At 39.0% G+C, this 14,057-nt stretch overlaps 1 protein-coding gene across 1 annotated transcript in view; it reads right to left on the bottom strand.

Moving 5' to 3' along the window:
- The window catches only part of LOC121200313 (phospholipid phosphatase-related protein type 5-like), a 67,162-nt gene that overhangs the window by 7,310 nt on the left and 45,795 nt on the right, over positions 1-14,057 (bottom strand). Inside the window, exons 4-5 of the mRNA XM_041065533.1 lie at positions 9,927-10,103; positions 1,046-1,180 (exon numbers count right to left, since the gene is read on the bottom strand). Coding sequence (XP_040921467.1) covers positions 1,046-1,180; positions 9,927-10,103 — 312 coding nt within the window. The remainder of the gene's footprint in view (positions 1-1,045; positions 1,181-9,926; positions 10,104-14,057) is intronic.

Genomic DNA, 14,057 nt, shown 5'->3' with positions numbered 1-14,057 from the left:
CGTCTTATTTATGACTCTGTAATAATCATCAGAATATGTCAAGGCAGATGATAAGTTTATAAAGTTAAAATGTTTTTTAAAAAAAATCTTCATCGTGTAACAGAATTATCTTAACATGGTTGACTTACAGGCTGTTTGGCTGTCAACCACATGTTGTGGTTCTCATCAGTGAATGGATAGTCCAGGTGTCATCAACTGACCCAAGAGACCCATGCTATCTGCTATCTGCCACCTGCTATCACCTAATGTGAGTCACCCTTCTGCTAATGAAGTACGCAGCATGTGGTCGAAAGCTCCACAGCAAGCAGAAAAAGCTTGAAAGATGACCTCTGATTTGAGATTGTTCTGCCACGCAACATTAACCATGCTTTAGTTGCCTCAAGTATAGACAGGATGACAAAACATGGTGATGTATATACTGAGTAGTTTGCAGGTACGTTCAGTATGAACGTTCAAAATTAACATTTTGTTTTGGCAGTGAACAGACTGCATATACATAATCTGGGCACAATTACATTTTTATGAAACTTATTTGCTAGTGGATATAATGGTGTATTTGTTTACATCATTTTCAGTCTGCACAGCAGTTGACATTTTGGATGAGAAGAATTGTATCAAAAGTTGCGTCAATCTCATATAAACTTGTTGCCATTTTTGTTTCAAATTGATTTTTTTCTCTGACAGAAGAAGAGGATTCTCTCCTTCTCCATCTACAAAACTCCAATTATGTCTTTTCAATAGGTGGCTTCTACAGGGCAAACAGATGTGCACAAAAAGGCAACAATGAATTTAAAGGTTTTGAACCAGGTTAATAAAATTTAGAAGAAATCAGTGAATATTTATAAGTTTTTCATGTTTATCAGCTACCATCATTTTCAAACCATTAATAGCTTTGTGGGAGTTAACATTAGTCTAACACTGATGTACAGTATGCTATTACTTCATACAGACATACATTACTTCAACATGGAAAAGTGACTAATTAACCAGGGCATAAAAAATATATATATTCCGAGTGTGTTGTATTGTGTTATGCTGTACCGACCTGTGAGGCGATGTACTTCTCCAGAGGACTCTCCACTCGGCCCATGTTCAGCATTGCTGTATTGGGCCGCTGTTCCATCGGTGACTCCTCGCTCAGCAGTAACTTGCCTTTGAAGTTATGGACCACACAAACCACCTTCAACACATTCAGAAAATATGATACACAAATGAAAATGGACCTATTTTAGATAAAACCACTGACAGGCCATGCACACACACACACACACACCTATGTCTTACTATCTTTGTGAGGACACTCCTTGAAATAATGCATTCCCCAGCCACGTACCTTTACACTATCCTGAACCATCACAACCGAATGCTAAACCACAGCACTTACTCTAACCCTAAACTAAACCCAGTTCTAACCCTAAAACTAAAACCTTAACCCTCAAAAGGCCCTTTAAAATTGTGAGGACCAGCCAAAATGTCCTCACAATGATGGTTTTAAATTTGTGCACACAACCATAGAAAGACATACACATACACATACACACACACACGTGACACCAACATAGCAGAGGAAAGAAATGTGCGTATGTAACTGAATCTTACGGACTGACAGAGATTCCTGAGAGGTTCAGCTGGATTAACAGAGTAACCCAAGTATGTAGGTCACATATATGTGTATTGACTTTTTCCTGGGGGAACTACTGTAGCTATGATGGATGTGGGTGTTGCATGGGCTCCTCTAATAAGAACCAAAACCTAGCTTTGAGGTTTACAATGAAATAAGCAATTTCAAGTTGGGTGAGCAGAGAAGAGATATAGAGAAACTCCGAGGGCTGGAACGCTGTGGAGTCTTCTGCGGTCCATTATTTGCTACAGAGCTGTGCGACCTGGGAACTTTGTTTGTGTGTGTGTGTGTGTGTGTGTGTGTGTGTGTGTGCGTGGGGGGGGGGGGGGGGGGGGGGGGTATAAAGCTCACTGGCAAACTTGAGAAAAGTTGTTAAACAGAAACAGCCAAACTGGGAGTCATACACCAACTCAGTGGAGGCTTATTTCTTTATTTTTATTCCTTTCAGTGCAGTATTTGCAACAAATTGTATGCATTTTACTTAAGAGTACTTGTATATATATATATTTAAACAAGCAGGAAGTGAATACAAAATATACATCTGGTAACTTAGGATCATTTAGGATCTCTCTCCCCAGTCATACATAATGCTGTCCGGATGTACCCACCCAACCCTATCTTCTACAAAATAGGTTTACATCTCACTAATTAGCTTTTCCAAAGATGTTTTGGACGAGATGTAATTACTACCTAGATTATGTTTTAGGTACTGGAAACTTTTTTTTCTAGGATGTGTGACATCCTTATACGGCACAGAATTATTAAGGGAGAACTGTTTTCAATGTCAGAATTGGGGACCTGCATTTGACAACTTTTGTTGTAATCTAACACATACATGTCCATTTTAGGGACAAACTCCTTACTGCCAGAACTAAAAGTACTTCACAGCAGCTCTGCTACATTCAACCCAACCAGAAACCAAATGCAAAGTTTGTTTTGACTCAGCACTGACAAAATTATCAACAGCTTATGCTCTGTAACATTGCAGCAATAAGAGACAGTGGGAAAGGGGAAGGAGTTATACAGTGGTGGAAAAAAGTTTTCGGACACCTCATGCATTTGTGATATATTGCATTAACAATCACTCTTAAGTTTCCAAGTGCAATTTGTTTTTGTACAGTCACAGCTACAATACTAAACCAATCCTAAAATCAACCATTAAAAACTTAAAATTGATTAACTCCATAAAAACACTTAAGAAATCTTGACTGTTGTGGTACCACTGACTCACTAATGAAGATCATCCTTTTTATTGAAGACAATTTTTGTTAGGGTGCTTTGTGTCTACATAAAGCCTGCACATTTGAAAGTTCTTCAGATCAAAAATGGCTAAAACAAGGAACTTAACTCAAGAAACATGCCTAAAGATAAACATTCTCAGCCAGGAAGGGTACAGCTGCCGCCAGATAGCCAGAAAGTGCAGATGCAGTCCTTCAGCAGTTGGATACACACTGCAGAAATATAGACAAACAAACAGCTTGGAAGACAAACCAAGATCTGGACGTCCAAGAGTGTATTCAGCGAGAAATGACTGCATCCTGATCCGCATGTGCAGGGAAAACCGCCGAATGACATCACATGAGCTTCAGCAACAGTGGTCAAACTAAACAGGTGTGCAGTGTTCCACCCGCACTGTGCGTGGTCGACTCCTACATCATGGCTTAAGGTCCTGCAAGGCTGTTAAGAAGCTCCTCATCAACAAGAGGCAGAGGTTAGCTCGGCGCCGCTGGGCCCAAGCATACAAGGACTGGACAGCCAGGAACTGGAAGAAGATTATGTGGTCGGATGAGTCCAGTTTCCAGCTTAATGCTCCTCGTGCTAATATGAGGGTACGCAAAAGGCCAGGTGAGGCATTATCTCCAGCATGTACAGTACCTACTGTCAAGCATGGTGGAGGCAGTATCATGGTTTGGGGATGTATGAGTGCTGCTGGCGTCACCTCACTGTCTGTGATGGCACATTGAACTCTGCTAAGTATTGTGCCATTCTCAAAACCCACATGCTCCCTTCTGCACATGCACTGTTCCATTGAGGTTGAAACCGGATGTTTCAACAAGATAATGTGCCTTGCCACACATCCAGATCAAATAGAAGTAGGAGTACAGGAGTACTGCAGGAGTACAATATCCAGGTCTTAAAGTGGCCAGCTCAATCCCTGGTCATGAGCCCCATTGAAAATCTTCGGTGGATTATCAAAACGTCTGTTTCAGTGCAGAAACCAAAGAATTTGGAAGAATTAAAAACAGTAATTCAAGAAGAACGGGAGAAGATTACCCCTCAACAGTGTGAAAGGCTCGTGGAGAACATGCCAGCCAGGATTAAAGCGCTACTGTGTGCTAATGGCAGGAGTACTAAATATTAATTTTGTTATGTGATGGTTTAGTTATTTTTGTTCAGTTTTGTACACATTCTTTGCTATTTGTTAACTTTGATACCGACAATGTTGAGAACTGACATGTTGACACCATCAAGAATTTAGTTTAGCTATTTTCTTTCTTGATAACAATAAACAAAAGCAAAAACAAGTCATTTGTTTTGTTTGTGTCTGTCTGATGCAGCCACACCTTGTGAAAAACAAAATAGATTTTTCTTCAACTATTTCATGATAATATTTGAGATTGTGTAAAACTGCTCCAGTGTGAGCTATTTACACCAGCTAATGATGTTTCAAAGAGGTGATGGCAAGACATATGTAATTACATACATATATTTAACTATCAATTTACCATTTTCATTGTCCTGTACTGTACCTTTAAAGGCTCATAATGGTTAAAACAAGCATGTTTTTATTGTGTCATTTGACCACATCTGACGGTAAAAGTTTTTGTAACTATGATGAAAAGCCTGCAGTCACAGAAAGGGGAAAAAATGCAATAAATAACGGTGCACTCTTTCAGACTCTCTCCTTGAAGACATTTATAAAACTGCACTCAGGTGTTCACCTGAAAAATGACAGAAGTACTTATGTGAGGATTGAAAGGGAGCTCAAGAAAAAAGCTCAAATCCTGTTAATTTTCATACCTCCACTCAGCTGACCCACCAGCCACATGAATTGTGTGAAATGGACAACACTGTCATATTGTGCTTTTTAAAACTCTACAAAAATTGCTGGAAGCAGCCTCCCCCATTTCCTAATGTTGGACAAATTTGAGGAGATGGCATTTCAGATGCTGTTATACACATATGACTTTAGTAATGTTTTAAGATCATCTTGAAAAAAAAAGCCAAGACTATCCTTCAAAATAAAAGTGGGTTCTGAAGATATTTTTTTTCTTTTCTTTTCTTTTCTAAAAACCTCACTTTCTCAAAAGTCCATTTTGCACATGCTCACTATAAGAACTTAAATTTCAATTCAAAACAGCAAAAACTTACTGCAAATTACACCTAATATTGCTACATTCTGCTACATCTACATCTCTAAAAAACAAGGGAGCAGATTGTGTTTTTTCGTGCCATGTATATATTGTAAAAAGGCATTTCTTTGGACTGAATTTTGCTCAGTAAACATGTACCCAGCCAGATACTGAAAAACTCCATAAACAATCCTCAACCTCAAACAGGAAGTCCTTTCCTCATGAAGGAGGAAAACCTATGATGACCATCCACATGAACATGGATGGTCATGGACGCTATGAACGCTGGATGCTTGGCCATATCTTCAGAAAACTGTCAGGGAGGGATTAGACTTCAACTGGTCCACCATCCACCATTATTCTGGTGAACCCAAATGCAAAACACAGACTCAATGCAAAGAAGATTCAAATAATGATTTACTGAAGAGTGCTTTGGTAATGGATGAGGAATGGTGAAGCGAGGGTTCCAACAGGTGAAGTTGAGGGCAAAGGGGAAATGGTGGGTGACAGGGATGAGCACAACAGGAAATGAAGGCAGAGGAGCAGGCAAGAGAGGCAGGGGATTGAAAGAAGCTGGTAACCAGCGGGGATGAGAAGGGTTTGGGAATATGAGCTGGGCAGGCAAAGACAAAGCAGACAAACATGTAAGCAGTGGATGATCCTGAGGCACAGGGAAACACACAAGGAGAAAAACACAGAGTACACAGTTCTAAGTGGTTGAGGGCACTTGGTACCAAAATGGCAGAAGCAACAATCTGATGAAGAATGAACGTAAATCCAAGGTATATATGCTGTGGGGATGGTGATCTGATGGATGGCATGTGTGCAGACAGATTGGCAATCAGGAGAGAGTGGGGAGTGCCATGTCCACAGCACAGACACACATATACAGAGAGGGAGAGAGACTGCTTCTGAAGCGTAATACAGCACTGCCGATTCACCTCTGTAACACTATAAGACAGCACATTCCATGCCATAAAGAGAGGTGTCATTCTTTTATTTTAGTTGTAATGGAATCTTGGTTTATGCAAAGATCAAAGCATATCAAATCAAATCTACTTCAAAGACATCAGTGATACATATCGGAGACAAATGTCAGTCTTCCACCACGAGAGTTGATCCTGAGATGTGTACGAAGTGTTGCAGTTGTATTAATGCATTTCTGATGTTAGATTAACTTGAGGTGAGCTGCACTTAAGTAAAGAGGGTACACAGTTCTGAAAAAGTGAACTACAATAGAGTTGTGTGTTACCAATTGTTTTATACAATTGTATATATATATGGGATGTCACGAGCGCCCAGAAGGGGGCTGACTGTATTCGTGATAACACAACGCTAACTCTCAGAACAGGAAAAGCAGAAGAAGAGACGATCTGCTGTACACAGCATGCACACACCAATCTCAAATAAAAATGGCAAGTTCCGACAGCACACAAGAGCTTGAACGGGTGTTTGCTTGCTATATATATATATATATATATATATATATATATATATATATATATATATATATATATATATACACATACATACAGACATACATACATACACATATACATATATATATATGAGTGCAGGGAACGTCCCCGGTCAGGCTGTTCCCGTCCCTTCAACCTCACAGGTACCCCCCACAGCTCCTATCTACAATCTGCGCCCGTCCAGGACACAGGAGGTAATAACAGAGCAGAATTCATTTCAATTTAAAGAGTAATATCCCTTCCAGCAGTAGCCATAATCTTACTCTCTTCAAAGCCACCAGACTCCATTAACAAAAACGGCAATTTTAACGTTACCGCGCTAGGCTATTATGCGACTTTGATGTCTTAAAGATTGTTGCGTGACTTTTGTCTGAACTAATCTAAATTTCTAGCTGATTCGCTCATGGTGTGTCACCTTCATCCGTAGCCTGCAATCCCATCGAAAACACAACATGGCAGTAGTGACGTCAAACTTTCATTCCATATATATATATATATATATAATTTCCTAAATGGAAAGCCATACTATGTATATATATATATATGTGTGTGTGTATGTGTGTGTGTGTGTGTGTGTGTGAGTGTGTATGTATGTATGTAGATAATAATGCTTATAAGCCAGATTGTACTGATAAAGATAACAGACTAATGACTTAAGTAAATAAAGACTCAGGTAGCTCCAAAATGTATAGTGACGTGAGGTGTGTTTATAATTTTAGGATCCTATGAGAGACTGAATGTTGGTGTGTTTCTTCATATTAATCTGAACATCATAGTCTGAACATCTATCTCCTAGTTTTTAGAATCTGAAGGCCCCATTTATGAGTTTAATTCTCAAAACCTGAAACCAGATTGTTATGCACCACATCCCATCTGCAGGCCCTGTAAAGGCTTTAATGTTCACAGTATATCAGCTGTCTCTTGTAGAGATAATTTGTACATATATAAAAGCATCCCTGCAAAGCCAAGACTGGGCCAATCTGCTCTTTGATTCACTGTTTTCTGTGATAATTAGAGTGTTCTTTTTCTGTGATGAAGAGAATTTGTGTCAGGCAGCCATGTTAAAATGAGGGCAGAGATAGAGTTTCTCTGTTACTAAAAGAAGTGTGTTGTCTTTGTATTTTCCTGTCTCTGTCCATCACTAATGGCACTGTAGTGTTTTTAACCAGAGCCAACATTAAGAGGTCTGTGGAGAGAGGTTCTGCAAGGTGTTATCACAGACCCCCTCTCTTTCTAAACCCTCTAATCACTGCAAAGAAAGAAGTGGCCTTTCTCTATCAAACGCAAAAGGAAGAAAGAGGGCGAGAAAGGAAAAAAAAGAGGGAGAGATTATCTTCTTCTGCTGCCGCTTTCAGCTGCTGCTAGGAAACATGCTGTATCTGGGGCCCACTCATCATCACTGTGTGTATTTCATGATAGCGTGCAGCACAGCTGTGAGGGGAAGACAAGCCTTGATATATAGTTTTTTCATGAAGGAACACAGGCTATATAAAAAGCATGTGCAGCCATACAAACCAAGGTAGACCCACAGCAATTAGGTGTAAATCTAACTCCATCATATTGCTGTGTAGAGTGCAGCTGAACTCTGTGACCCTGCTGGATGCTGTACAGTTAAAACTTTCTGATTTCACTGGAACTTCATCTTTGGTCAAAACAATAAAACAATATATAAAGTTGTGTAAAAAGTGAAAAAGTCCACATTTACCATGTGGTATAAGTGTTCAGTATATTACTGAACTAATTGGTGTCCATCAGTACAAAAACAGAGCCACATCATGCAAACCACTGTACTGAGAAACGTTACTCTTCTCTTAGTTTAAGTTAGTTAAGTAGTAGTTAGTAGTTAAGCAGTAAATAGAAAAGGTGTTATTTTATTTCACTATTATCATCAAACATAACTAGCAATTAAACTATAAAGCCTTGATGAAGGTCACCGACCAAACAGGTAAAGCTGAGAAAAGATGGAATATGCCATTTTTTAGCCATACTAATGGCCAATGGATGTATGGATATATCTTATGCCATCAGCAAGTCTTCCTCATCTTATCTCATCTTTGCTCCTCCCGTTAGGGATTGCCACAGTGGAACACCATCTGCATGTTTGACTCGGTATAGGTGTTTACACCAGATGCCCTTCCTAACACAGCCTGGGTTTGGGGAAGCCAGGGATCAGCAGCCATACTGCTCTACCACCTGAGAACCCAATTGTGTTTCTGCTGGTTTATTTTTTTATTAGGGTTCTTGCCCTGAAGGATGAGGAAGAAAATAATATTTTATTCATCCTAACTTGTGACTGATGCATATCTGAACAAGGGTAAAGAACCACTATCTTCAAAATGCTCTCCAGTCCCCTGCTAAGTAGACCTTTGTTCTCAACCTATGCCATTCAGAGGTCACACTTTACATGTTGGTGTCACACCTCATTTCCTGGGGTCACACCTCACCTCTGTAAAGCAGGCCCCCCTTCATTCCCGTACTCTCCTTTATATTATATCTCTATATCTCTATATTATATTATATCTCCCTTTATATTCATTTGGTATTACACCCTATCTGGTCACTGTATTTTGTTACTTCCTTTAACTTTCTGTGTTGGTCAGTTCACCAACTTGCCGGCATGGTTGAATAAACTCACATCACCACAGCAAACCTTTGAGTTGGACTTAATGAATTTCTTCAACAAGGGGTAGAAATTTTGGAAAAGCCATTCCCCTTATATCATAAGTCTGGTTGACAATTTGACACAAGTCCAGCTCAAGCTTTAAAAAGCCTCCTGGGCCATAAAAGTCCACCTTGAAGGATTTTTTGATCGTTTTGATAATGTGAAAAACAGTAAAGTGACATTTACCTTTTGGAATTTGACTGAACTTGAATGAGCTATACAATTCTTAAATCTTAAATGAATATAAATGGCCAAGATGGGTCTGAAAACATGGCTGCCATCAATCAATTGCTTCCCAATATTAAATGCAAAGAACTGTTAGTAGTGTTTATGCAGAGGTCCCAGACAGCTTTTTCTTTACTGAGATGAAAACATCATTTGTGAAAAAATGAAGAATAATCAGCTGTTCAGTCACAACTTGGGGGCACAAGCGTTGGCAGAGATTGTGACTGATAAGGTGTGCACATAAAAAGGAACTGTGTTTTAATTTTGGCATTTCAAGTCTTTCGTAGCAGATTCAGTTCGACCAACAACATGTTATTAACAACTCGTTCACTCCTATCAAAAGTCTACCAGGAAAGGGAGGAATACTGAGTAAAGTAAGTCCCCAGCTACCACATGAGAATTTGCACTAAGTGTATTTGTATGTATGCATAGAACATGTACTGCATACAACTGAAATACCATCATCCTAACACCTGAACATGTTTGACTGTCTCATATCACGCACTCCACACCCCTCAATCCTTCAGTTCTACCCATATAACATACAGAACAGAAACATATAAAACCAATGTGAATGTAAGTCTCACCAAAAAAGTGGCAATGGCGGTGCCGATGATAAAGCCAGCAATGACGTCTGACCAGTGGTTGCGGTATTCAGCCACGCGGTTCAGACCAGTGAGGAAGGCCAGACACATGAGCCCAAGAGATAGCACCGGTTTGGCCAGACGAGTTCCCTTTGCCTGCACAGTGCAGGTCACATACATCTGCAGGGAAGAGAGAAGCAAGGATTAGAATTTTTAACATCTTGTAAAATCGCTGGTTCTATGCTGTTCTGCCTTCATTGGCCCCATTTTCACTTGACTGGTAGCAATTAAATACATGCAGAGGTCAAATCATTTAACCAAAATTTTATGTATATTTTTTCCACTATTAGAACACATTTTACCCATGAATCCAAAAACCAAACCCGTAACATATGCTGACAATCAATCATGATCGAGATGGATGGATGGGTCAACAAAGCATGCAACTTTGACACTGGAAAACAGTTTTCAATTTTCTATGGACAGTTAGCGTTACTTTCTTCTAGTTTTTGAACCTAAATATAACCAAACCTTAACCAGTGGCAGATTAGCAAATAGTGATATGAATCATTTTTGTAACAGTCATTGGAAGGTGCTGACAAATAATGTTTAATAGAGAACTCTGCAGAGCTTTTCAGCCTCTTTAAACTCACTGTTTTGTTTTTTTATGGCCTGCAAACTCAGTACTGTATTCATTCATCAGGTGGACAGAAACACAATCCAAAATAATAAAAGCAATATAATGTGCAATATATATATTACTATATAATATGTGAAATGGCAACTGTTCGCTAACATTAACTTTAATGTAATATGTTGTGTTTTCAGCTTGTTCTGCTGGACCCAAATTGCCAGAAAGTCTAATAAAGCAGCTCGAAGTCATTCCTGCAGTAAAAGTCACATCCTATAACTCATCATAAAAGCAACTTTGAAGATTGTGTTAATTCACTTCAGGTGTAATTTCTAATGTTTTTCATATCAAATATTACCTACTTCATACAGTGTCTGAGACATAATGTTCCCTGTGCTGTATGAGGAGACTGGTGTATAAGATTTTGCGCATGAAGGTAAAATGCAGAAAGTAAATAGTGTCATGTGGTGTCAGGAAGGTTGATTCAACTCATACTGCATCTCTCAAAGCTGTTTTTAAAGATAAAAACTTTTTCGACACTCAAAATGTTCTCCCGACAGGAGAATGCTGAAAATCTACATTATTTTAGTTTGACTTTTAGAAATATTCTGAATTTCCTGCCTCTGCTCCTAATGTTTTATTAAAAACTTTGCGGCGAAATGCCACCAGACAGCTGTGACTGCGTGTAAATATGAGCTGATATGTTAAGTCTCTCCTTAGGGCATCTTTCTATTTTCTCCCCTGTATTTGCAGAAGTGCTGGCAGATCTGCCACTGAAAGTACAGAATGAAAAAAAAATATATGAGGGTGAGAAAAAAAATAACAAGAAAGAAGCAGATGGAGAGTAATAGATAGAATACAGACGAAGAACGGCAGTAAAGAAAGAAACAAAATAGAGGCAGAAGATGGTACCCAGAGGGAGAGAGACACAGCAAATAAGTGCAGTGAGGTAAAGAGAGGAGGAGAGAAGGTGACAAGCACAGAGAAGGGAGGAAGGAGAGAGGAGAGGAGGTAAAAGTGGGGAGAAGATAAGAGAGGGGGAGGAAAACTAGAGAGTGGAAGAGGAAGAAAAATAAGAAGAGAGGAGATAATAGGACATGATAGCAAAGGAGAGGAGAAGAAGAAAAAGATGAAGAGAGATGGATACATAAAAGAAATACACAGATTCACCAGCTATAATGACCAACTTTGTGTTCACAAAGTCACATTGGTTGTCAATAGTTAACACTGATTCAGTAAGTAACTTAATGACAGAACAAAATGGTTTGTGTGTCTGTACATAGTCAAAGAGCATTTGTGAGGGAACAAGCTCCACTCTTTAACACCACTGTCTTATCATAGTGGAGCGAGTGTTTCTGTAGATCCAACAAATCCAACAGAGTGAGGAGGCTTCGGGACCTTCAGGTATTTGGATCAAGTAACTTGTTAGTGTCAGATTTAGCAGGTTGCACCTATAACACCATGAAGCTTCATTAGGATAATCCCTAGACCACATCAAACCACACTCATCAGTGATGCTGGTGGTGGTCACAGGTCTGACTTGAAACACTACAGCCTGTTAAGTCAGGTTTTAGAGTCGAGCTATTCTGTTAAACATATTCAAACTCCTATAGACATTTTAATGCACATTGTCGTAGTTTGAGTCTGCACTGTGCAGCTTTCTCATCTAGGAAAAAAAAACAAATATAAGTTTGTTAAATCAAATCCATCAGGGTATCCATCAGGCATATACTTAATAGTGAAGGATCAAAGTAGAAGCAAAAATGTTATTAGGACATCCCTGTTCACCGACTTTCAAAAGAGAAATGATAATAACAGTTTTTAAATTCTTGGTCTTTACAATTTCTTTCCCTGGTAACCATGGTTAATATTAGAAACACTGTGGTCATAACAAATAAACTGCTCATAGTATGAAATTAGCGTTGCCTTTGGAACGCTGAATGTTGCCACTGGATGTAACATGGGGGTGATTTCTAGGGATACTGGGCTGAAATAGAAGAGAAAAGATGGCAGAGTCAACACTGGATAGAGGAAAAGAAAAAAAATGAACACATGAGAGAAGACAGAGAGGAAGGGGTGATGATTGTAGGATAAAGAAAGAACAACAAGAGATTGATTAAGAAAGTCCACATCTGGCTTTATCTAGTTACTGTTGAAGAGCGAGAGAGAGAGAGAGAGAGAGAGAGAGAGAGAGAGAGAGAGAGAGAGAGAGAGAGAGAGAGAGAGAGAGAGAGGGAGAGAGTAAGAGAGAGAGAGTAAGAGTAAGAGTAAGAGAGCAGAGAGAGAGTGTGTCAAGTGCGGAGATAGGGCCTGCAGCATACTCCTCCTCCTCTTATTTCCTCCTCCTTTCCTGACCATCTGGGCCTCAGATGAGATGCTGTAAATAATACATCACTATCATAAGGACTGCACACTAATCTCTAGAGATACAGCACAACCAGAGAGAGACAATTTTCAAGTCATCAGCTTAAGATTAATCACAGTTGAAACCATTTCACAAATGAATGATCAGGACATACCTAACAACATGCCTTGTGTTTGGTTTAGTTTCATGTTGAGACCTGTGATGTGTCTTTTCATGCAAAGTTCTTTGATATGTTCTTTGATAAATACTGAAAACATTGATCACAATGATTAAAATCAGTATTTTTTCAACCCTCACCCTCATTAGTTAGTCAACAGACATAAAACAAAAAAGCAATGTCTCAAGACTAATGCTGATCTGAACACAGCTCTTAACATGGCAGCTAATGTTCTAATGATTAGATTGAACATGAACAATTAGACCTGAACCTCTGTCGCTACTGAAAACAATAAATCTATTTTGGCCGATCTAACATCTGATGATATTATGTATTTTTCTTATTAACAAATCCCCTATGCAGAGCCAAACAAAAAACAAACTAATCCTACTAACAGCTGTTGTGTGTGTTTCTAAAGCCTGATGTATCTTATTCCTCTGTGTCATAGAGCTCTAAGGTTGTCCAAAAACTATTAAAACACATGCCAGAAATACATGTGAAACACTATGTGGATGAATCCTCCACTGAAAATAGTCTCCAACAGATGTACTGTATTCTCCTTTTTGAGTAAGATTTGGTAAAAACTATGGCAACCAGGGCTTACATCTTCAGTAGGACCGAGTAGGCTTTGGTGCGATAGTAAGGGTACAGAAGTCAGAAAGTTTTTAGAGATTAACAAACATATTTTTGGTTTTGGTCTTTTCATGGTCTTTGATGACAATAAGAAAAAAATATAGAATAACAGTAGAGCTATTTGATAACTGTATCTGACTTATTTTTTCATGCTCACAGTAACTCAGTGAATCTCAGATTTGAACAATTAATGAGCAGACTTCTATCATGCAGCACAATATTTATCATGAGGAAACGGCTCAGCATCCGTATGTGTTAATAATGAGATAATGTGATGAAGCAAGGGAGTGTTAAAATCACTCATGTAACAACCTTTAAAGACCTTTGGCCAATTATGTGACATTTGTG

Source organism: Toxotes jaculatrix, chromosome 20, assembly GCF_017976425.1.
Source record: "Toxotes jaculatrix isolate fToxJac2 chromosome 20, fToxJac2.pri, whole genome shotgun sequence".
In the NCBI taxonomy this organism is placed as follows: Eukaryota; Metazoa; Chordata; class Actinopteri; family Toxotidae; genus Toxotes; species Toxotes jaculatrix.
Note: the sequence above shows the minus strand (reverse complement) of the source record. Positions and strands in the feature narration are given on the sequence as shown.